At 43.0% G+C, this 25392-nt stretch overlaps 1 protein-coding gene across 2 annotated transcripts in view; it reads left to right on the top strand.

Annotated features, from left to right (window-relative positions):
- Positions 1–25392, top strand: part of Dpysl3 (dihydropyrimidinase like 3) — a 113533-nt gene that overhangs the window by 31567 nt on the left and 56574 nt on the right. The window contains exon 1 of one of the 2 annotated variants that reach the window (XM_050162055.1): positions 12348–12600. The exons of the other annotated variant lie outside the window; for it this stretch is intronic. Coding sequence (XP_050018012.1) covers positions 12562–12600 — 39 coding nt within the window. The 5' untranslated portion in view covers positions 12348–12561. Of the gene's footprint in view, positions 1–12347; positions 12601–25392 lie in introns of those variants that run through there. 2 annotated transcript variants of the gene reach the window in all.

Here is a 25392-nt window from a genome sequence, read left to right as displayed (position 1 = left end):
TTTAGCCTCAGAGCATATACCATAGCTAAAGTACAGGAAGCGAAAAAGAAAAAAAAAATCACACAGCCTGAGTTCCTTCCTGGAGACAGATAAGAAACCTGGAGACAAGCCCTGGGGCTACAGCCTTTGTGCTTCAGCTGTTGTGAGTCTCCATCCAGGAATGAGGCTTGCTCCCTTCATTCAGGAAAGCTCTGTGCTGTGTTCCACACAGTGCGTGCTGCGTGTGTCGGGATCTGAATCCATTCACCGGAGTCTTGAGTTCATGCAATGATGCACCCAGCAACTTCTGCGCATGTTCTGAAATGGGCTGTTAGAAGACAGTCCCATCTTTCAGAGATTCCATCTTGTGGTTCAGGGTTCCCATGTGTCGTGTGTGGTGTTTTGGGGAGGAGGCCGTGCCATACGGACAGTTCACTGCTCCCCTGAGTCTAAACAATGGGCCGCCAAATGATCAGATGCCAGAGATTCAAATGACCACAAACTAGGCACGTGGTGTAAAGAAAGAAAACCCCAAGCCTTGTAAACGAACCCAGCCGTGGGCATTCCGGTTAGTTGAAGATATGTTACGTCAGATGGCAGGGAGGGTTTGTCAGTAGTGTTTGCAGGCTGATGTATGAGCGAGCTAGAAGTTGCCAGGTCCCTGCAGTTTTTACATCTCTACATATGCCAGCAGTGGTACAGCGCACGTATTGTTCCGGCGCTTGGAAGGCTGAAGACGGAGAGTTGTGAGTTTGAGACCAGCCTGGGCTGCAGAGAGAGAGACCTTGCACTAGAGGAAACAAAAGTTCAAAACAAATAAGAAATATAAATCTGAATATGAAATGTATATGTGTTAAAATACAGCTCTCCTTTTAAACATCTGATGCCTCTCTTTTGTGCTGTTGGTTTGATTTTCTAGGAAACAGATTCTGTGGACAGTATTCAGGAAGTTGATCAGGGAGTGTTCCTGCAGTTACTCTCTGCTGAAGGGCAGGGGAAGGAAGGGAAGGCCGGGTTGGGCAGAGAGACAAGTGAGTTTCCACTGAGTAGACAGGCAGGCCTGAAACTGCAATGGAGTAGGGGAGCCTGCCCTGCCGTGCTCACATTAGTCAGCTATGGGAGCAGGCTGTTCTTGGTGGGCACTTCTTAAGTGACTTACAAAGTGGCCATTGAGGGTCGAGACCCTTGAGGAGGACGAACTCAGTCAGTGGAGGCATCTGAGAAGAGCTCCAGGGTGTGCTGTAGACAACAGAAAAGGCAGAGCTTTCCTGCCTGAGCCATTCCTCCGGCCCTCTCTACTTGCTTCTCTGCGTTAATTCTGAAAGAAACTATTCCAGTTTTTAGATGACTCCTCTTTTGAGAGCCTCATGGCCTCCCTTCCACAACTGGTCTTAGACCACAACGATGCCATTATTGTCTTCTACCAACTATTCAAGACTCCCTTCCCTTTTGTCTGGATTAAGTGATTCACCTGGTGTCAGGACTCAGAGAAGTCCCAGTCCCTGGTCATCAAGCCCTTCTCAGGTGCAAGTTCTCTGTGCCTCACATGCTTCCCAGTGTAGCATCAAGGTTGGGCAACTTGTTACCCTGCCTCCATAACATAGCAGTAGGCCCTATCTTCCTGATAGGGTCCTATTATAATATTGGCTTTTTTGATGATGATGATTACTATTATTATTATTATTAATTATTTGCACAAAGCACAGCTTGCAGTTCCAACTTGTATTTCAGTAGTACCCATGCTCTGCCCCCTGGTGGAAACATTGCTTCTTTGGTGAAAAGACAGGAATAAAAGAACTACAGAAATAGAAAGTATGCATCTCCCAATGGGAGTGAAGTTAAATCTTCTTTCAGCTCTGGTTCTTATTAACCCTTTTTGGACATCTTTGTGGATCTGTTGCCACTTAAGGATGTTAATATAAAATGTACATTGTTTCCAGAAAGTTATTGCCCAATCTTTCCTATACATTCTCTCAGAATGATGTGGTCATGTGGTATCTGACTTAACACATGGTACCTCAGACCCTGTGGCCTTTTTGCAACTTGATTGCTATTACCCAGATCCTTTGTTATGATTTGATATTATGTGGGATTTCATGCCAGTACATCACTCAATCCTGAGGCCCTCATGTAGTGGTATCTTTGACACCCTAGGAACAGGAATGCCAAGTCCATACTAAAACGGTTTATTTCCATAAAGATGAATCACTGCATCTTCAGATGTATTCAACTTGTAACCAAGTGGCTGTTTGTGCCTTTGCCAGATGGTACCATCTTTGGGAACCAACCAGTATTGTTCTCTGTTGTTGTCAAGGTAAACATTGATTGCAACAGTAACCAAGCTAGTGTTGATGAGTGGGAGTTAGTTTCTTGTAGATCCTTTAGCCCTGTCAAGGTGTCTACTCCACTGATGATCCCACTGTGGCACCGATGTGGCTGATGGCAACAGATAATCACTTTATCTACCTTACTGTTCAGTGCCTCTCTCTGAATGGATGCTCTCGAGAAGATTTTAATAGCCAATATGTAGTAAGCAGATCTTCACTCCTAATACCCACCCAAATAGGCATACCCGTATGCTTCTATCAAAGGCTTTTCTAGGTCCCAGTCAACACTCTCTCTATAAAACAAACAAACCTGTGTGTTTTCTTTGTCCACATTCTGTATTAGAGCATACAGACAGAAAGGCACTTAGCAACAGTAGTCAGTGATGCGAGAAAGGCTGACCAGCTCATCAGGCTGAATTGGTCCTTTCACCTCTCCTCAGGCCCTACCAAGAGGTCCACTTCCATTGGTTATGAACAACTGATGGAGTCAAATTATTCTATGATGCTTTGGTCTAATAGAACCTAGTTCATGGTGGACTTGTCTCTGCTCAGGCTTCAGTTTCTACCAGTATCCCATATTATTCAAGGATTTAACTTTCGATTGGGGTAGATTTCTCTTGTACCAAAGTCAGAGAATCTAAGTTATCATTCTCCTACTCTTACATAGCCTCCAAGAGGCATTTTCCCCCTCCTAGTACCATCGCAGTTATTGGGTCTTATTGCCAAAGCGTCAGGCTTTGTTCTCTAGGTCATGCTGTGGGACCCTTTCTTATTCTAGACACCATGCAGAAGAGACAGGGTTTTGTTTTGTTTCCATGAGTGGGTTTGAACACATTTGGAATGTATGAAACATGCCGTCTCTAAAGCCTGAGGAGGTTTTTCCTGGCTTGTGTTGCTCTCTGTGTAAAGACTGTTGCTCGGAGTAATGACCTGCCCTCTATTTTGAAGAGATTGGGTCCAGAAACATTGGAAACCATTTCCCTGCCTTTATAGTTCATGCGTCTTACCAACATCAACAATGTACTTGTAATTTCTTACTTGTTCAGTTGGGTTTGTATCATGCCATCAATGGAGTGTACTACTTAGGTGCCCAAATTGTATAGCAGCTTAGATCTTTCATACTGTCTTGTGGTGGAGAGAAGAGAAGTGTAATTAGTATAATCTGGGTTTAGGGCCGTTAGTATATCTGTTGTCTGCTCCAAGACTACATAGACTGTTCTTGATCCCTCTTTCTAACAGAAAGTCATCCATTTGCTAAATTGATGGCTCTACACAATGTACTTGAATGGACAATGATCTGCTTTAGAAAAACACATAGCCTCTTAGGTTTGGGCTATTGCTTAATTCAGTCTTTCTCTGGAAGTTGTCTGGCTTATATGGTTTCCAGATTGGTGAATTAAATGGAGATCTTTAAATGCGCATCTTCCATTTCCATGAAATAGAAATAAAAATAAAAATAAACTTTAGGTAAGAATGGGGGTTAGTTTCAGAATCCGCTACTGGGTCTTCCCTGCCTGAGGCTAAGAAACCAATGTGGAAACTGTTCTGTCATTTTTGTTCTTACAATAGTTCTGTGAGAATGACCACCACGTGTTCATCTAAAGGGCTAAACATGAGCTATGGGTCCATTTATTACCTCTTCTACGTGGTTCCACTCTTACAGAGGACCTTCGTTGGTCCTAATGGCTTTGGTTTTCAGTTTCAGCTGAGAGTTTGTTGTCCATCAGGCACCAAGACATTTTTGTGTACCCCCTCAAGATAATGTCATCCAACAGGTGTCTGAATGTCAGAGGCTACATCCTGCTTCTGTTGTGGCAGAAACGATTCCTGCTACCAATCTTGACATAACATGAGAATAAGAAGTATTTTCTAAGTTGTTTTTTTTTTTTATGTAACTGAAAGAAATAAAACTATGTGTACAAGCCCCACCACTCTTCTGGAAACATCTAATTCCACCTCCCTGGTTTTCTCACACGGGGATTTCAGCTGAACGTTGTGGTACAAGAGTGATTTCGGAAAGATAGGAAGATAGTGGAATGGGACAGTGAGGACACGGTCCACACCATGGCCTCATCAAAACAAAACAGTACCCGGGACCTCCATTCCCAGCCTTCAACCCATACAGAGTTGGAGACGTGGATTTTCTTTTCTTTTCTTCTCTTTATTTTTTTAAGGAAAAGTGGCTCACAATAACATCTTTGCAATTCAAGGCAATTCAAATAAATCAACTAGGCCATGACAAAGCTCTCTGTCTGTCCATCCTACGATGGAGCAGAGAAGCTCACCGTGTAGTAACCCAACCCTTCCCTCCCAACCTCATTAACCGGCTTCAGGCCTTTGCAATGAGCTACAGACAAAGCTTTTGGGTCAGGGAAGAAGCCTTCAGGATCACAGCTTACTGAAGAAAAGAGAAAAAACTTCACACACTAAAGACTGAATACCTTTGCCCAACCTACTGTGAGTTTGATGTCGTTATTAATTACATGGATCAAAGACAAACTTATTTGTCAGTTTATTCCTTGGCTTACTATGTAAACATCAAATAATATTAGGGAACTGTCTCTTTAATTTCATTCTGTCACATTGGAATTACAGACTAAGATTTTCTTTGTTTGAAATACAGGCAACATTAACACGTCCAAATAACCTGATGAGATGTCCTATGAATGAATGTTTCTATGTAACATGATAGCAGTTAAGCTATCTCACCAAGGCCTGGTGGATAGATCCTGCTCCTTCAGTACTTATCTAGATTTAGATTTATCTTTGAGCTGTTTTTCCTCCATCTTTCAAATAAAAGCCAAAAGGAAATGTTTTCTTATATTAATAGCACAAAATATAAGTATTTTCAAAGCCAAAACTGCAAGTGGCATAGCTAGTTTAGACATTTTTGGAGATTAAAAGGTAGACAGAATTTCCCGGGCTTTTCCTTTGTGTATTTAATTAACCTTTCTCTCCATTGGTTCTGCTCTGTTCCAGTCTCTATAAAGAAACTTCGGATGATAGAGACAGATGAATTTACTAAGCATCCAGACATCAGAAGTGGGAATTGCTGTTGCTTAATTAACTTCAGTCTTCTCTTCCTTCTCAACTGCTTTAGACTCATGCTTGACCTTCAGTTTCCTTGAATTTCTCTGAGATGTCTCAGCACTCTCCTGAAAACATCATGGTCTAGTTCTCCACCATTGCTACTCCTACCTACAGGTCGAAAGATAGTGCGGCTGAAGGAACATCTGTCACCGCTGCTGATACTCCCTTTCAAGGCATGGCCACTGATTGAAGTTCCATCTGGCTGCCCATTAACTGCCCCACTCCCCCTCATTCCTTTCCAGCTCTCCTCTAACTTCCACTGCCGTTGTCTCAGTGGATGGCAGAGAAAGCACATGGAAGGAGACAGTCCCCAAACACTACCTCTTCCAATGTGCGTAGCAGCCTGCTTGGAACAGTGTCCTCCAGAGACTGGGGAGGACACATCTTCTTGCTAGCTTGGGACAAACCTTCCACGTGAACACTAGGTGTCACCTGTGCTTTCTGTTTAAGAATTCCATGAAGAAATCCTCTCATTTCTCTAGTGCCTCCTTATTGATTCTACCATTTGCTGTACAAATACATTGTTAATGTTTTGCTGAATTATCATGTGCTTTATGTGCTAGCTACTATCCCATTTCCCTCTCTTTGCTTACAACAAAATACTTTGAAACAGTTGTTTTAGATGTCTGCAAATTGTACCCCGATTTTCTCCCAAAAAGATTACAATGAGGTTTTGTTTAGAACAAGAAACAAACTCTGGAACATACAGATAATTGCATTCTGTAAATATTACTTTCATAACTTTGAAAGGGAGGCTGGGAATTAATCCTAGAACTGCACACAGGATGGGCAGGTTCTTCATCACTAAACTAGCCCCAACAATCCTTCACTAACTTAGTACATCACAAAGCATACACACACACACAGCCCTCAGGTGTGAATGCACACATACATGCGTACGACCCCACATAGCACTGTAAGATGGCTATGGAAGTGCTCACTTTGGAGGAACTCTGGTCAAAACCATGCAGTCTTGAGAGTGTTTTCACCTGTGAGGGGTTGATTCTTTGTTATCGTCATCTCGGCTTTCCTTTAAAAGTGAAGATTTCTACTTTCCATGACACTCAAAACGTCACGCCCTGATGGTGGTGTCACCCTGACACACTCACGTGTTAGTTCCTCTTGTCTAGCACTGTTGACTCAAAAGACACTGCAGCTTCGAATCCCAGCTGCTCATCTGCTGTCCCTGCTCTTCATGTGATGTTCACAGACACCTTCCAGACTTTCCCATTTTTTCTCATTCTATACACAGATTTCCTAGCCCAGTTTCATCTGCTTGACTAGACAAGACATGAGGGAAAATTTCCCCTCTGCCCATTAAGGTTCCCAGGAACACACTGACAGGTTAATTGGAAAAAAAAGACATGCACGTCTATGATGTGCATGTCATAACCGTGTAATGATGCACCAACTGTATGTAATTCAGATACTTGTATATCTTGGTTCTGCGGGAGAGGGAGAGAACATAGATTGTAGACAATTTTTAGGGGTCTAGAAAATAATTTTAGTGGAACTAAATGGGTTTGGAGAGCACACAATGGCCAAAGACAAAGTCTGTATGACCCAGGGAGTGGATGGTAGAGTTTTATTGAGACTGAAGTCGGCACATGTGTGACAAGAACATCCAGGTGTAGTGACAGACTTGTGTGTGCCTTCATATCATCTGAGCTTCATCTTTGGTTAAGGAATTTTCATGCAGAAGAGTGAAGCACTTTGCTTTCCTTTGGTAGAGCTGTCCAGGGAGACAGGGAACTTGGCAGCAAGTTTTCCAAGCTTCACCAACAGGAGAGAAGCAAATGGAGGTCAGAGGTACCTGTGTTTGGAGTTAGGGCCTGATATATCTTGACCCATCAAAGTACTCATCTTTGGGACCTAGTTCTTGGAACCCCAACAGCATCCTTATCTTCACTGTATTCTCAAATGGAAATAAATAGATAGATAGATAGATAGATAGATAGATAGATAGATAGATAGATAAATAAATAATATGATCCTTTCTTATAACTCAGCCACATCCATCAGCAGTACTGATGTTTTTACTTCAAAGGACACTCAGTATGAGACTGTTATTTTGGTACAGGCTAGCATCATCTCAGGGGCCCTCTGGTGACTCCTGTGGGTAAACTCTTCTTCAAACTTACAATGAATTTAAGTGACTTCCTCTTCCTCTTCCTAACCTCACTCATCTCCAATGTATTGGCAACCACTTTATAAATACCATGTAAATGTTTAGACTCGCCTCTTTTCTTAGAATGACAGCTTCATGAGAGAAAGGATTTTTGGGGGGGTCTGGTTTGTTTAAATATTTGTGCTCCTCTTACCTTGGCATCATGGCAGAAATTCATTAAATTGATAGTTGAATTATATGATAACTCATCACAAAGCCACTCCCCTGTGAGACAGGTAAACACAGTCTTCAATTTATAGAAAAGGAAACTCCCTTAGTGGTCTAAACTGTGAAGAGACACCATGACCAAGTTAGTCCTTATAAAAGAAAGTACTCAATTGGAGACTTACATTTTCAGAAGGCTAGCCATTACCATTAAGGTTCTGAGCATGGGGGCACACAGGGAGACATGGTGCTGGAGAAGTAACTAAGAGCCCTTTAACACATTTCACAGGCATCAGGCAAAGAGAGACAGTGCACCTGACATGAGCTTTTGAAACCTCAGAGCCCATTCTCAGCTGCACACCTCCCCCAACAAGGCCACACCTCCAAATCCTTCCCAAACAGTTCCACTAACTAGGGGCCAGGCATTCAAATACATGAGCTGATAAGGGGTGGGGAGAGACATTCTCATTCAAACCTGCATGGAAACCAAGTTTTAAACAGCAAATGTAAACTGGGGAAGATGATAGAATGAGGAAATCAGCACAATGGACTGTGGGTCAATGTGCCTTTTCCTCCAAGTCTGGGTTCTTAAGCAACACATCTGTCTGGACCCCAGTCCATGTTTTCTTCCTTGAAAGCCAATATCAATGATTTTCAAAATCTCTAATTAAAAACGTTTGGTTTTCTATTGCTGTGATAAAATGTTCATGACCAAAGTAACTTTTATAGAAAAGGGGGTTTATTTGGACCCACCTGCAGTGACATACTTTTTTCAACAAGACCATTCCTTCTAATCCTCCCCAGACATCAGCACCAACTGTTGACCAAGTATTTAAATGCAGGAGACTGGGCGGGGGAAATCTCATTCAATCCACACAATCAAGCCCTTGGTCTTCTCTATAAATGAGCTTTGATATAAGCTTCTTTAAAGCAATGGCCTTGCAATTAGTGTTTAGGGATAAGATTTCTATTCAGTCATTCTTTGGGCTGTATGTGTCCTTGGAATTTTGGGGTTTCGCCCATGTTAGCAAAATGTGTCTCCAACCATCTTGAGTTGAATTCAGAATTAGAAAACACAAAGCTATAGAGAACCAAAACTAATGTTTTAAAAATCTAGACTCCAACTATATGGAAGAGTTGCAGAAAAACTATTCCAGCTGTATAGTCTTCCTTGAGAAACATTTATTTTAAAATTTTTATGTTGACAATTCTTTGGCAATTTAAATGATGATGGACCTATTTGAGCCATTCAGTGACTAACATTGATACATTTACTGCTCTCAAAAAGCCTACATTCTCTTGAGGGGGAGAAGTCTATTTTCCAGCCATATATCAAGTGCTGCACTAATAAGTCACATGATAAAATGTGCTATGGGAATGGATAAGTAGAGATGGGAGCTAGCAATACATTCAAATAGCATTCTTCTGATGGAAAGTGGGAAGCAAACTCCACAGTTGGCAACATTACCATTCATGCTTCTAACTGTACCATCTAGAAAAATGATGGTCTTTAGTAAGTACAAAGCAAAGAGTATGTGTGTATTATGGGCTGTGTTAATAATGAGAGTTGCTGAGGTAAAGAACTCAGCCAAGAGTTACTCCTGTAAGCTTACAGAGCTGAGGATGGCTTGACAGAGAGAGGAGTTTCATAGTCTTGATGTATTTAAAGGTAGAAGCGAATCTGCTGACAGAGTGATAGGAAGGGTTAGAGTATGACTGATGAAAGGACATTGAGGATGAAGATAAGCCTGTAGCCTGAGCAATTGGAATAGAGTAGCCATTGACCAAAGTTTTTGGGTGTGGCAGCTTTGGTAGCCAAAGTTAAGTTTCTTTGGGACCTACACCAAGTCTCTATTTCTATGTGTCCGAGTCTCTCTGTCTCACAGTTTCCTGTGATACTTTAAGCCAAGTCCTACTGTGTATCCAAGGAAAAAGCATTCTGAATCCTTCTGTGGAAAACATCATGCTGATTCTACTGCTCTCTTGGCCAGACACAGAGGCAGCCTGAATTGATGGTTGCCTTGTCTTTTATACTGCTGGAATTGCAAAGTAAGGCTCTTTTCTTCAGCCATCCCAAAGACTTTTCTTTTACTTCTTCTTTTTCTTTTAAGAAAGAGGAAGATGACTGAAGGGGACAGCTGAAGGGAAGAATTGTTTGCTGCAAGGCTCTGATGATGGCAGCAGCTTGAAATAATTAGCTGGCTATAATGCATTCCTGCGCAGGGACTTCTGCAGCAGTCTGATCCCAGGGACACACCACAGTTCCTCCTGAGCATTGCCTCTTGCATTCAATCTCCACCTCAACTGGTTGAGTCAACTCTGCACCATCTACATGATCATCCAGTAGTCAAAAACCGTGACAGGAATCTAATGAAGGATGTTCTGGATTTCGGTGACATCATCCAAGGAAATAGAGGCAAAGAAAGCCATGACGTAAACAGAAATGAGAAAATGAAGTAAGGGAGATAAGAGAGAAGAGGAAAAGGAAAATGAGAAGGAGGAGGAAGAGGAATAGGAAGAAAGAATAAGAATAGTAGTAGTAATAGATTTGTTTAAGATTGTAAACATTCAGTATCCATCTCTGTTTTTCCTAAACAAACTTATAAACATCTCTTCTAGTACAAGTTAAGTTTGGAACAATAAAATCCAGGAGATACAGAGACAGAGAGAGAGAGAGAGAGAGAGAGAGAGAGAGAGAGAGAGAGAGACAGGGAAACAGACTGATACACACACACACACACACACACACACACACACACACACACACACACACACACAGAGAGAGAGAGAGAGAGAGAGAGAGAGAAGCACACACATCGCTCTGCATAGTTTCATAGCCCATAGTTTATTCTCTCTTTGCTCTAAATATAACCCTACTCATTTGCATGTTAGTCCCAAAATTCTTTGTGATATCACAACTCCCTCTAGTTAGTGGTTTTAGCATCTATGTAAGAGCAACCCAAAATGTGTAGGGTGTTTCTTTGACCCAGTCTTTTCTCTCTTTCCTTTTTCATTTTTTCTGTGTCTTGGAAAAGATTTCAATGTGTTGACCTTCATTTGGCATTCTTCCCCTGGGCCAGAAATAAATTGAGAAATTGTTCAACTTTTCCTTTGAAAATTGCATTCTGTCCAATCGCCCATGACTAACCGGAAGCCTTGGATTAGCATGCTAGAGAGGGAGTGTTTGAGGCAATTAGCGTGTCCTTTGATTATGTGATCAGGTTAGCTCATTTCCTGTTTGTGAGAAGTAGAAGCTAGGACATTCGGAACCCTATTTCTGTAGGTGCCTTACATATAGCTGTTCTGTTCCAAGAAAATCTTCAGTTTAATTGTAAGTTGTCAAGAAGTGTGGCCAGAAGGCCTGCCTTATAGCAAAGTCAATGTCAGATCCCTAACAGATTGCCTCAAGTTTAATGACAGGCATGGAATTTCTGTTTAGTGAACATTTGGGCTGAGAATTGGAGAGCTGGGGAGGTGACAGGAGACTTAAGAAGATTTTCTAATTTTTGCATCGCAAGCTAATTTTTTGATGTTATTAAAATTGTATGTTTGGGATTATTTTTTAGAACTCCCCCCACCCCCCGCGCCGCCACCATCGCTGTTCCACGCATAGTGGCTTCTCCAGTCTCTCTTGGCCTTTTCAGCCAAAAGACATTAGGTACCAGCGCTTCAAAGGCCACCTTTTTCACTCTTGCAAATATTGTGTTTCTACAATAAACCCGGGATTTTGCGCTGCCTACCTGGCGGGTTGCTCAAAGACAACCACACTGACAAAAAGAGGTGCCCTCACAACCCCGTGGCTGAGCAGGGAACGTGCAGGGCTTCTGCCTTCCCACTATAGGGGTTTTCTCTGCCTTGTACCCACAGAGCAGCACATGCTCTTTCTTGAGCTGTAAGAGTCAGGCAAAGAATATTTTTCAAATGCAGAGAACCAGCAAGAAGCCTTACGTTGCTCTTACACACATCCATGCCCCGAGTTAAGTTGCTTTGTATTTTTAAGTGCATATATTTATGGTCTAGGAGCACCAGACACTGAGTCAAGTGGCATAAAGTCTGATCAGGTCTCTGATCTCCAAGGGTCTGTGCCTGCTGTTTACAAATACCCTGCTAGCAGCAGAGGCGCCGCCCAGCCTTTGGTTCTAACAAAGGCGGCGGCGCCAAACTCTGTTCGCAAATGGTGGATGACAGCCGACTCCCGGAGATGAGTCCGGTGTCATCTCCTTTTTAAAAGCATAGTAGGGAAGATGGGAGATCCGGGTATGGAATAGTGGGAGGTGTGGGTGTTCCGAGGGGTTTGGCCCTAGAGGCGCATAGGCCACTAGCGTGGGATCGCCTGGGATTGTAGCATCCTTGCCCTGAAAAGTCCCTCGCGCCCCCTGGTGGCTGAGGAGCTGATTGGTTCCGCGGATCCAGCAAGTAAAGGCGGGGGAGCCTTGGGCGGGGGGAGTGGGTGAGGCAGATGCAAAGAAGAAAATCAATAGGGATAAGAGAGAAGAGGGAGGAGTCTCAGATCAGCCATTCCTGCCTTACGGGGTCCCAGCTGGCACCACAAAAGAAAAAACAAAAAAGAAACCCCAACCCGGGCGTGAACGCCAGTGGAGGAGGGTGCGAGTGGCCGGGGGCGGGTCGGGGCGAAGGGAGACCGAGGAGATTTACTATTGTCTCTGGCAGCCGCCGCGGGAGCCCGGGAGGGGGGCGGAGGCGAGAGGAGGCGGCAGCACCGGCCAGTGCACCATTCCCTCCACCTGATCTGGGGCGCTGTGCGCTGAGCCAGACGCAGGAGCAGCAGCAGTAGCAGCGAGGCAGGCATCCCCTGCAGCCAACGCAGCAACCATGTCCTACCAGGGCAAGAAGAACATCCCGCGGATCACGGTGAGTCGGCCGGTGACTCCTAGCCGGCCGCGGGCGGGGTGGCGCGGATGCCACTGGCGTCCCCGCTGGGTCCCTCGGGAAATAGGGACCCAGCGCGGTCCGGGTACTTGAGTGCAGCGGTCGGACCAGACGGCACAGCCGGCGCCAAGCTGGTGCAGCGACCGTGGGGCTTGAGGAAATCAAAACAAAGAGGAAAACCTAAACACTGACTCGGAGAACTTCGGGTTGTTTGTCCATCTCCACTGCCCAGAGCTTCTGCCTCACAGGGCTCAGCGGATTCCAGTCTCGCCTGGGAATGGGGCGTGGGGATAGGTGTGTGCTCCCGCAGCTTGAGGTGTGCTTTTTGTTGATGGATCCTTTGGGTTTGGCAGGCTATGAGAGATGACACCTTTCTCCACCGGCACTTGGCAGCCGGACCGCGCCCCTCTCCTAGCTCTGGCAATAAGGCGCCTTGGAGAGGGTTCTGTGGGTGCCTGGAATACCAGTCCTCCGGGGTACCCTCCTTTCTCACATTTAAACTGATCTAGGTCTGGGTGTGTCAGATTCCAGACTCAACAACTAACGTGGCTGCAATGAAAATGATCAACTTTATTTTACCGTAATCGTTTACCTTTTCCGTGTCGTTAATATTTCTCGTCCAAAAGAAAGCTGAGTTTTCAGAGAACATTTTAGTTTGCAGTTGCACAACGACATTGAGTGCATGCGGTGTCCAACTGCCATTGTGTGTTAGACTGAGCCACCGGCGACTGGCTGGTGTTAGGACAGATTAGAGAAGAGGACATGCTTTTTATCAGCTATTGAACGGTTTTCCACCCAGGTACTGTCCTGGACGAAATACCTCGCCCAGCCTGTGATTCCTCCCTGATGAGTTAGTTGACTTGATGCCCTGAATAGTGAAGCCATACGACAGTCTGGGATAGCATTAAAACAAAAAGCAATAGCCCATGACATTTGGTGATTTAGCAAGAAGCAGTATGGTTGTTGTATTGAGTGTGTGTGTGTGTGTGTGTGTGTGTGTGTGTGTTTGTGTGTGTATTAGAGGGATGGGTGGCTACTCCATCTTTGCAAGGGGAACAAAGGAAGTGATAGTTGGCCTCTGGGAGGCTCTGCAGCTGCCCCAGGGCCGACTGCTACCTGCTACCTGCTCAATTGGTAGCGATCTGCCAAGATTTTGCAACGAGCCTGAGTCTGTGTACACTTTTGCCTCTTGTGCCTCCTGTGCCATTGAGTTAAGGACCTTCTTCATGCGCCTCCGGCACAGCATTGTTAAGCGGCTTATTTGTATTGTAGCATCTCACCTTCAGCATACACCTGAGCCTTCCTTCACTTTGACGTTCTCACCCCACCCCTACCAGTCGTCCACTTGATCCCACCAGGGAAGAAACACTCCCTAGGGAGAATAGCTGAGCTGGGTAGGGATCCTTTTGCCTTGCAGAGGCTTTGGGCATAAAGGGATACTCCTGTACCACTACCTGACAACATTAACTCTCCATTCTTGGGGAAACATTGTGTCAGTGTTTGCTTGGTGCCAGTTGCCTTTGAAAAGAAATATAGAAGGTATTACTCTTTGTATACTCTTTGAATCTAGTTGGGATCTCAGCTTTGTCTTTATATTGGTTACTTTAATGAAGTGATGAGACCAAGTCTCTCTTGCTATTGCAGCTGGAGGTCCGCTGCATTTACATCTAGTCTGCACTTGCCAAATATCCTTTTTGGGACAGAGAATCATCCCCTGCCCCGTCCAATTTTCAAAGGTCTCATTCATTCTTCTTACAGACCCAGCCTGTGACATGGCATTCAGGACCACACCCATTCCTTTAGGTACCATTTCAGCCACCATTAAGGAAAGATAAAGACATTTAGCCAGGATAGTTCGGCTTAGGAGCCATGGTAACTGTGACTGTGCCCTGCCCTATTCTCAGGAGGGGGCTAGGAAGGGTTCCCTTTTGTCTCTATTTGGATGCTCTTCCTAGGGGTACTTCCTTCATTTTCAGTGTGTCTCCCATTCTTTCTCTGTGCATGGGTGTGGTACTACATACAGCGGATACTGGAAGCTGGAGCTGCATCTCCAGCAGCTGGAACAGGACTGGACAGTGGGTGTGAATTTCTTCAAGCCAGGCTGCCTGGCAGTCATTGTTAAAACCAGGCGGATGACAAGGAGGGCATGGCAGGGGGCGGGGTTGTCTTTGGGGATAAGGAATCCATTTCTAGATTTTTTTTTTTCCTCATGCTTTGTGCTTGCATTTCTGCAAACAAGGATTCTTCCTTGGAATAAAACATCGTTGTATGTTTCTATGACTATAACAGATTATCTTCCTATTACAAGTATTAAAATACCTCTCCTAGACATAGGTTAAAAAATATAAAATATGGACACAGCTCTACAAAGATTGAAAATGTGATTAAAACTCTAAATACAAAAAAATGTGTTTCCTACTGTCAGTATTGGTTCATTTTTAAGACAGCTAGCTAACCTTCTAAAATCTGAATTAACTGTCCTAATCCCTATCTTCTTTTCTGGTAAGGCAGCCCCACCCAGTAGCTCAAGTGTCACTATAGGCTGAAGACTGAAGGAGGCAGTCTTGGCGGAGCCTGACCCACTTGTCTCTCTAGACACAACCTTCAGCCATCATTTTTGGTAGAAGTGAGGATTTTTGTTGTTGTTGTTGTTTTGTTTAATTGCTTTCCTCCCTCAGCCTGCTTCCACTGTCCTCATTAGATGAAAGCTTTTCTGCTCTCAGGTGTGCATTGGTTTCTTGAGGGCAGGAGGTTTTGCTGTTGCTGGTGGAACGGGGATGGGGCTTTGCTTTTGAGTAGCTCAAGCTAGGATCTTATTTTGCCTTTTCAGGGCAACAAGGTGAAACATCTTTTCCACCTCATCATTGGTCCTCGACCCTCAGTGTCAGACACTAGTCATTCTGGGTTGCTCAACGGATTAGACAAGAGACCTTCTAGGTCAACTATCTGATACCGTGCTGGCCACCTAGTACCTAAGGAGTTATCAGTTCAATGACTGGATGATTAAATATATCTCCTAACCTGTTACTTTGTTCCAGTATTGTGTTGTGTGCATTGCATGTTTCTCCTATTCAAGCCCAGAATCAATTCAGTCTGAGAGTATACTTATCCATATTCTAGGGATTTAAGAAAACCTTAAAATCTTTTATCTATTATGTTTCATAAAAAATATAGCATTTGGAATGATACCTCTACCATGTTAATTTGCAGGCTTTTTTTTTTTTTATGGTGACAGTCAGTCATTCTCTTTCTCTAATATAAGCTCCAACTTAAAGCTGACCACAGCAATGGGAAGACCCCTGATGTGTGGGTACCAGTACTTTCTGTGCATTTTCTTGTGTGAGCATCCACAAAAACCCACTTCAGAGTTTAGAGCCCGGAAACCTGGGTAGATCAAGTCAGTTACTCAGAGTCACACAGTGGGAGTTTGGAGGAAAAACTGGAAATTATGTTCATAGCTTCTCCCAAGGTCAAAACGAGGGGCCCCAGAATGCTCTCCCCTCCCCCCTCCCCGCCTGCTCTGCCTCTTTCTGTGAGACAAACCACAGAGAGGTGGCTTTTTCTAAAAACTAATGGATTTTTTTGTAAGTAGTGTCTTGTATGTAGAAGGAACTACATTTGTGTTCTCTGGAGGCTGAGTTACCTGTGGGATCCGCAGACATTTCTGAGTGACATACCAGCTGGCAGTTTCAATTTAGAGCACAGAGCCTGAACTCTGAGATCTTGCTGGAAACAGGGCTATTGTCAGGCCATAGGTTCAAAGGCAAGAACTTTTTTTTTTTTTTTTTAAGAAATAAAAAGGTCCAGTGAACTGAAGGAGTGCCTGTGGCTTTTGGAGTGGGGGCCTAGACTTGGCTTTGAGGAAGGGGACAATACAATCTGCACCCCACATCTGTGAATCCCTTGTGCTTCAGAAGGTGTCACTTAATGGGAAGAAAATATCAGGAGGTAGAGAATTAGAGTGTGGAGACCAAAAGAAGAAGCCAGCCTATCCAAGTAAGGAGTCTTGGGAGGGGAATTCCAGAGTGAAAAGCGGATGAAAACCACTGAGGAATGGGAAGCATTTGAGCTAACTGATTGTGGAAATGTTGACTCAGGTCATGCCAGAAATATCTGTTCTGTTCCTCTACGCTCTGAGCAGGTATGCCATGATTCCTAATCAGGCTATTCTTTCTGAAGTATAATCAACATGCCCCAGGTGTACTAAGAGCTTGGAGTGCCAGTTGCTGTGGCCAAACCAGCAAAAAAATACTTGGGGGAATTCCAGAGATTTCTTAAAAGAATTTGAAGCTTACCTGGTTCACCCACCAGCTGGTATATAAAAATTGTCTCTTTTCACCCCACTGGGCTGATAGGAGGGGCAATGAGATGTGGCCCCTGAACGTGGTCTGTGAACCCGGAGGTGTTCAAGACAGTAAACTCCAGTTTGTTTATTTCAGATTGTGACCATTAATAAAGGAACATTTGACAAATGTCTGGTTTGTAAAGAGATTCCCTTTGGAAACTTTTAAACAGAAAAGAATGAAATTATTTTATATAAAACATTAATAATTTTCTTGCCTTAGTTATATTACAAGTCTGTAGAATTGTGCCTGTCATTCTTTTCTGACAGTCAGACAAGAGGCCACCAGACTGCCTTTGGACAGATCCAGAAATTCCCAAATATGTTTGCACAGTGCTGTTTCCAGTCCTGTTCAGCTTCAATCCAGAGTGACATAGGGAGGCTCTGCCTTTCCAGCGGGCTGTTCACAACTCCACTCGTAGTGGCCTTTTCTCTACCACTTTCTTCCTAAATTAGAAAAACTTGATTAAATTTGAAAAAAAAAACAAAACCCCCTTTGTATCCTATATGGCTCTTTGTTCTTTTGCTCTTGGCATGTTTTATAGGACCATTTGTATCTGCTTATTACGCGTAAAAGCTGCAACGTGTTAACTACAGTGGGGATGTGTCCCTAGGGTACAAATGTGCCTGTTTGATCCAGCCCCTGCTTTTAATCAGAAGGGACGAAAAAGATGGGGACCATCCTCCCTCCGAGGTGACGCTAATAGGTGAGCAGAAACCACCACCCCTACACCCAGTGAAATCTTCATCAGGTTCACACACAGCTTCACCTGTCCTCCACCTTCCCTCGGGCCACTGAGAAACAAGTGTAAAAGACCACTGAGAAACAAGTGTAAAAGGGTCTTCTATAAGTTTCTTTTTCATCAAATCAATCTCAGCATATGTCTGTGTCAACATACGACATAGAGTTTCCCTCCAAAATAAGAGCTCATCTGGTGAAATAAGATGAGTCCTTCCACCTGGCTCTTATTTTGAACTGAGTCCCTTCGTGGAGTAAAAATATGCCTTCTCCTGAGAAGGCCATCCTCTGAACTAGAGCACTGGTTAGCAAGATGAAGCTCAAGCACAATGGAGCTATTATAGATCATCAAGTGACTGAGCCCAAACTAATGGAATTACCCCCTGTACCCCACCACAAGCTGTGTGGATTAATTCATTTAGCTCACTGCAGCTTGGACATACAGTTACATGTCACTACTGTGCACTCTAGAGAAAGGAACAGAGAGATTTCCTAATTTTACTAAATTCACGTGGGTTAAAAGAAAGATCCTGGGTTTGTTCCATCCAGAGATAAGACTGTTACCTAAGCAAGAAAGCAGGAGTTCCTTGGAGACAATTGACTACTCCCTGCCCCTAATTCTCTACACCTGGTGGTTCAAGCAGCCAATATTTACAGGAGGGGGTGGGGTGAGGAGGTGCTGGCCAAGTGTGTAGCATTACCATTGGAGGAAGAACGGAGCATCTACCTGTCTAAGGCAGTTCTTTCAGGCCTCTGAGTTTCCTTCTGGCTTTTGCCCAGGAGCACGTAGCAGTTCAGGATGGAAAGCAGATGCTGGTTTTTGTTGTTGTTGTTGTTGTTTATTTGTTTGTTGGTTTTTTGTTTTGTCTTTGTTTTTGTTTTTTTTTTTTTCTGCCTTGCTTAACTGCAGATCTGGGCCTGCAACCCCTTCTCATTCTCTGGCCCTGTCCTTTTCCCAGACAGAAGAAGCCAGGCTCTTTTTCCCATTCAGCCAAGCAGAGACCCACCCAGCACTCTAAGCCGCTTGTAAGCTCCATAATAGAATGGCCCAGGAACCTTTTTGGGACATCTGGAACTCAAAGACAAATTTCTCATGGCTTACTTTTTTTTTCCTCTGCCATAGAAGTACTAGACAATAAGACATGTAGGATAAGAGGGAATTCTTTCCCCTGATGATAATATCCAGGATCTTGTACATTTTATACACTCACTTTAACTCTATGCTGAACTACTATAGCCACAGCCCAGATTTTATCTGAAGAGAGGCATCCCTTAGGGAAGCAAGCAAGCTCTTATCTGACCACAGAGCAACGGAACCCTGAAGGGAGTGTCCTCAGCCCTACCCTTGCCTCTCATTTACCTGAGACTCTAGGCAGCCTCAGAATCTGCACAGATAAACAGATCTTTGCACTCTCTGATCCCCAAGGTCGCTGCTAATGCAAATGATGCAGGGGGGGGGCAGCCCTTCCTCCTCTGTTCCACGTGCACTTAGAAGTTATTAACTGCTCCTGTGAGGGAAGCTCGAGCAGGGGAATGCATGAGAGTTGTTGGCTTCGGCTCAGCAGGAGCAGCCAACATCTGTGTTGGATAGAAGGGACGCTGGATGCTTTTTACCCTTAAGGCCTCAGGTTTTCTTATTTAGGGAGTGGACTTAGCGAATAGACTACACCAAACAACAGCGGGGGTGGGGGTAGTAATGAGTGATGGCCCTTTCTACAGCAGAGCTTTGGGTTAATGAAAACCAACATTACTAAAGTGATGCCACGATTCATTTGCTGTCATGGTGCCTCCTTCAGTGAAGGCTGCCATTGATAAAGACACAAAAGCGACGATTGCCACAAATCCAGACTAGTCAAACAAACAAGCAAACAGAAAACAGCTCTGAGCCTGTGCTCGCCCAAGCCTTTTTGGCTGCCTGTACTGATATTTTAAATATGATGGCTGCTGTCCAATGGAAACAGCCGCCTCTCAAAAGCCCAGTAATGCCCTGGGCTCTCTGTGAGGCTACCAGTGAAGGCCCTGCACTCAAATCTATGACCGGCACATATTGGGTCCTCTGTTTAAGGAAAAGGAGCCTCACAAACAATGCTGAATGAATAGATACATTTGAGATTGACTTGTAACATTACTTTAAATAGAGAAGATGACCCGAAAGAATGTGCCTTTTGCTCCTGAACACCAGTCTCTTTCTCACTGACAACTTTCGAGAATATTCATTCTTAGGACTTAAAGATAAGGTCTGAATGTAAGAAACTGGCTCACTGAGCCAAGAGAAACATGACATCACTGTAGTCGAACAAGCGAGTGACTGTGGTCCAGGGCCTGCCATAGGCAAATGTACCTGGAAGCCTTCCATCATTTACACTTTCTTCTTCCCTGGCCCTGCCCACTCCCAAAATCCGTGCACCCCTTCCAAGCATGTTTCAGTTGTGAACGAACACATCTTTTCTCTCACTATTAACAACTGAAAGAATTCATTCAGACCAATAACTCTCCTTTCAAATAAAGGAAATTGTCACCATGACTCTTTGAACCTGAATGCAAACATAAATCTTAACGGATGCCTCTGTCTGCTTTTGTGCATCGACCACATAATCCTTAGAATTATTAGCAGCTATTGGTCTCATTAGCACATGCACCTTGAATTTGCTATTTTAGAAATACTGACTAGGGAGTAGCTTATTGCTCCTCCTCTTCCTCTTTCTCCTCCTCCTCCTCTTCCTCATTCTTGTATTAGAGTTGAATATTCACATAGAAGGCTTTTAGGGTTGCTTATGTGTTCTCATAGATTTTCAGAGTTCCAGCCCTTGGCGATTGCCCTCTTTCTTAGGGCTTGGATTTGGAGTTTCTCTTGGCAAACCTCTTTGGTAAACCTCGCATATTGTTAGGTTGGTTCACCTCTGTAACCAAACGCCTGACAGAGGAGGAGGGATGTCTTTTGGTTCAGAGTTGGGTTCACAGTCCATGTCTTCAGGGGACGGATGACAGCTGGCAGCTCCAGGACAGCGACAGCCTGAAGCTAGAACTTCACCCTTCCTTACGTCCTGACAGGGCAGAAAGTCAGTAAGAAAATTTTAAGCCCAGCAAAGTGAGTAGTTTAGATCAGCCATCACACTTCCTTGTTTCAGAGTGTGGTTCGTTAAAGCACGTTTGAAGGAGCTCATGTCAGCTCTCACCACGGAGTGGCAATAAGTCTCTATTTTCGCTACTGTTTTCCTTGTTGTAACAAAATATTTGAAAAGGGCATAGTAAGGAAGGAAAATCTTGAGTTAGGCTTGCAGTTCAAGGGAATCCAATCTGTCACGAAGGGGCAGCCTTACCGCAGGTGTCTCCATGGTGACAGGAGAGATCTCTCACCTTCGCACATCCTACTGAAAGATGAAGCAGAGAATGGTAGGAAATGGGGCTTGCCCCCAGTGACTGCACACGTGAGCTGAAGAGGGACATTTCAAAGGGGATCGTTCTTGTTGTAATAGCAGTCGCCAGATCCCTTTGCTCTGCAGGAAAAAGTAAAGCCTGGGAGGTCAGTGTATTCATGGGCCTGGAACATGAAATCATTTGCTTTTAGTACTACGTGTATTATGATGGTGACTTCATAATATAATCAGATGCAATAGAAACATTTTGATATTTTTCTGTTGTTGAGTTACTAATTGTTTTCGACTACTCTCTATGTGAAGATGTCACAGTAAATCTAATAAAAATAATGTAAGGGGAAGAAGTTTTACAAGAAGATTTGGTATTTGCTGTGCCTTAGATTAATTGATTTCATTTAGTATCTTACTTAATCCTGAAAACAGCTTGTTAGATAGAACCCCAGGAGAGATCTTCCATTTTGTCAGTGAAGACATTCAAAGATTAAGCCTTTAGTTCACATAAACCTCAAGTGATTGAAATTCAAATTCAAGTTTCTCTCTCCTACTCAGAACTCACATTCTTTTTTTTATGTTTTTTTTAAAAAAACAAAAAAACAAAACAGGGTTTCTCTGTGGTTTTGGATCCTGTCCTGGAACTCACTCTGTAGAACAGGCTGGCCTTGAACTCACAGAGATCAGCCTGTTTCTGCTGGGATTAAGGCATGGGTCTGGTAGCCACTTTACATCCTATAGGTAAGAAAATCTCACATTCCTGGAGACATAAAACTTTGTCTTTCTTCAGGTTCACACCATACCCCTTCTTGTTTCCCATGAAGTATAAGTAGAACAAGAAGTACTAGAAGCAGCAATTTGGTGACCAACAATCACTGATTCACATCCAGAAACCTTCAGCCTTCCCGCCCAGAGCCTAGTCCTAACTTATCTTCTGATAGGCACAGCTTGGCAGTGAGGTGGGCCTCACTTTTATCCCCAAAGCTGCTTTCCCCTGAACTAGAAGACTTACCAGTGAGAGGTGTCTCTTGACAATGGGAATTTGATTTTGTTTTTTGTTGTTATTGTTTTTTGTTTGTTTGTTTTGTTTTGTTTTTTTGAAACAGTGTTTCTTTTTGTAACAGCCCTACCTGTCCTGAAACTTTCTTGTAAACAGGCTGGCCTCCTGTTCATAGAGATCCTCCTGCCTCTGTCTCTGCAGGGATGAAAGGTATGAATCACCACACCTGGCCTCTATTTTTTTTCAAGTGGCATTCCTCCTTGCTGATTTTGTGAATTTTTCTCACACATTTTTTTTAGGTAGGGGAGAAGAGAATATTAGAAACTAAACCGTCACTAACCAGATCCATACATTGGCTTCCTGACCACCAGTCCTTAAAATATGTCTGTGTTTAGAGAGAGGATCTTTATAAAGAGAGAATGAATCAAGTTAAATGATGCCATTAAGAGCCTATCTTAATCCAGTATGAATTAAAAAAAATAAAATCACACCACCATCCCTGCACGCGCACACACACACGGAGAGAGGGAGGTACATTTAAAGATCCTGGGAAGAAGAGAAAGTGGTCCACAAACCCAGGAGCCAAGTCTCAACAGCCACCCTTGCCAGCCCTTTACATCAGACCTGCAGCCCTCAAAGTCACACAGGGTGAAGGTCAAAGGCAGAGAACTTGAACATTTGAAAGCTTAGCTTGTGACAAGAATCATTCTTTATAAGAAATGATACCATGCCAGAGCATGAAGTTAGAGATGGAATCATATTTCAATCTGGAAGGGTGCCTAGGATATAGTTACTTTTGACCTTACTTCAGAGATGAGGGAGTGCAGGCTCAGAAAGTCAAAGGCCTATGGTAATTGCTGGAGCAAGGTCCTTTGTTGGGGGATATTTGTACACTACATGAAAATGTATTGCTGTGATTGGTGTATGAGATCCAATGTGTGTTATATATATATGGGATAAAGCCCATTCCTTATAATATCTTGAAGCTGAATGAATAATGAAGTCAATTCTCTTTTATCTGGTATAAATTCAGCAGTATTAATATGCAAGACAACTCTTCCTCTATATTATGAATCAGTAACTATATTGAGGGGTTCCTTAAAATCCCTTAGTACATGAGAATAGCATATAATTCTGCCTTTTGGACAGAATTAAAAGAACCTTGTTTCATATTACTTAATTCTTCTGATTTGTAACCTGCCTTTCCTTATTTATTTGCATCAGTATACAAGGTATGGACTCCAGTTATTGGTGGGTGCATCATGTACAATTCGAGTAAGAACCCAAGTAATTCTCTTTATGAGGTTAATTCTATCACTTTTCCTAAAAAAAATTAGCACAAGCTCTTTGCCATGGTACATTGTCTTTCCATAATTTTTAAAATTTTATCAGCAGTAAAAGAAACTATAATCTTTGCTAGATCTATACCTGCTAGTTAACAAAGTCTCATATTTTATTTTATAATTAATTCAGGGACTTTTTCTACATTAGTTTTTTAGATTTTTACTTGGTTTATGTGGTAAAAAAGACCCATTCTAACATAATATCTTCCCTCTGCATTAAAATTCCTGTAGGGAAACTTTTGGAAGGCAATATGACTAGAATACGTTTAAGATTTGGATTCCCTATAACTACACATGCCTCCTATAATTTCTCTTCAATGACCATCAATTCTTTTTCTGCCTCAGCTGTTAATTCCTTAGGACTATTTTAGTCTTTGTCACCATTTAAGGTTTTGTTTAAATGAACTATTAGATCAGATGTTATTCTAACAGCTGGTCATAGACAGGAAATGTCTTTTAACAATCCTTGAAAGTCATTAAGAGCCTGCAATCAGTCTTTCCTAATTTGTGCCTTTTGTGTTCTAATTTTCTGTAAACCTATTTTGTAATCTAGGTAATTGACAGAATCTTCTCTTTGTATTATTAGGAGCAATTTGTAATCCCCATTTAGGCAAAACTTTTTTTTTTTTTTACTTATTCAAGCATTCTTTCTAAATTATCTGCATTTGAGTCAAATAACAAATGTCAACCATGTAATGGGTAAATTATAGACTTACAAATTATGTGCATATTATTTCCAATGGCTGATTTACAAAGTATTTGCAAAGTGTGGGACTACTGAGCATTCCCTGTGGGAGGATAGTCCACTGGTATTTCCTAGTTGGCTAAGAATTATTATCAGTAGGCATTGTGAAAGCAAATTTCTCAGTCCTTCTCTTGTAAAGATATAGTGAAGAAACAATCCTTTAAATCAATAACTGTAAGAGGCCATCCTTTTGGTAATAAAGAGGGCAAAGGGATTCCAGATTGCAGAGGGCCCATAGGTTGAATAACTTTGTTGACAGCTCTTAGATCTGTCACCATTCCCCATTTTCCAGATGTTTTTAACAACAAATTCAGAAGAATTCCAAGAGCTGGTTGATTCTTCCATATGGTGAGCATCTAATTGCTCCTGTACCAGCTGTTCAAGCCTGCAGTTTATCTTCAGTTAAAGGCAATTGTTTAACCCATATGGATTTCTCAGTTAACCATTTTAAAAGCAAGGCCATTAGTACCTCTGAAGGTCTGTTAATTGCTTTGTGTTATTATACAGCCTGAATGGCTGGTGACCTTTGTTTATAATATCTTATAATGTCCTTCCCAGAAACATGAGTTTTGGGTACTGAAGGAATGTTAACCTGGGTATTCCATTGCTGTAATAGGTCACAGCTCCATATATTCACTGTAATATTAGCTACACATGGCCTCAGCCTTCCTTTCTGTCCTTCTGGTCCTATGCATTCAACCCACCTCATGCTTTGTTTTACTTGAGATAGGGTTCTAATTCCTAGGAACTGAATATCTGCCTCTTGAAGAGGTCACTCTGGATGCCAAGATTTTGGAGTAATGATACTCATGTCTGCACCTGTGTCTAATAACCCTCAATTACAATGTCATTTATACACATTCTCAGCTTTGGTCTTTGATCATTTATAGAAGTCTGCCAAAATATATGTTTCCTATTTCCTATTGGCGTTTTTTATTTATCCTCCATGTCTATTCCATCATCCTGAACAGTATGGTTTTTTTACACTAGTTACTGGATAATTTTTCTGGTGAGACATGTTCTCCATTGTGACTGGGAATGACTGGACCTTGTTTAACATCAGGGCTTGCTAGACACCCCCAAGGAGTTTCCTGGTGGTATCAGGTTGCCTTGTCTGACTCTTGTCAACTTACATTCATTAGTTCAATGTTGACCCTTGCCACACCTCCTATATATACCAGAAGGCTGGGTCCTTCTATTCTTGCCATTCCTAGGGGAGACATTATTCCTAGGAATT

The sequence above is a fragment of the Alexandromys fortis genome, unplaced genomic scaffold (genome assembly GCF_014885135.2).
Source record: "Alexandromys fortis isolate MF-2015 unplaced genomic scaffold, M_Fortis_MF-2015_v1.1 scaffold_17, whole genome shotgun sequence".
In the NCBI taxonomy this organism is placed as follows: Eukaryota; Metazoa; Chordata; class Mammalia; order Rodentia; family Cricetidae; genus Alexandromys; species Alexandromys fortis.
Note: the sequence above shows the minus strand (reverse complement) of the source record. Positions and strands in the feature narration are given on the sequence as shown.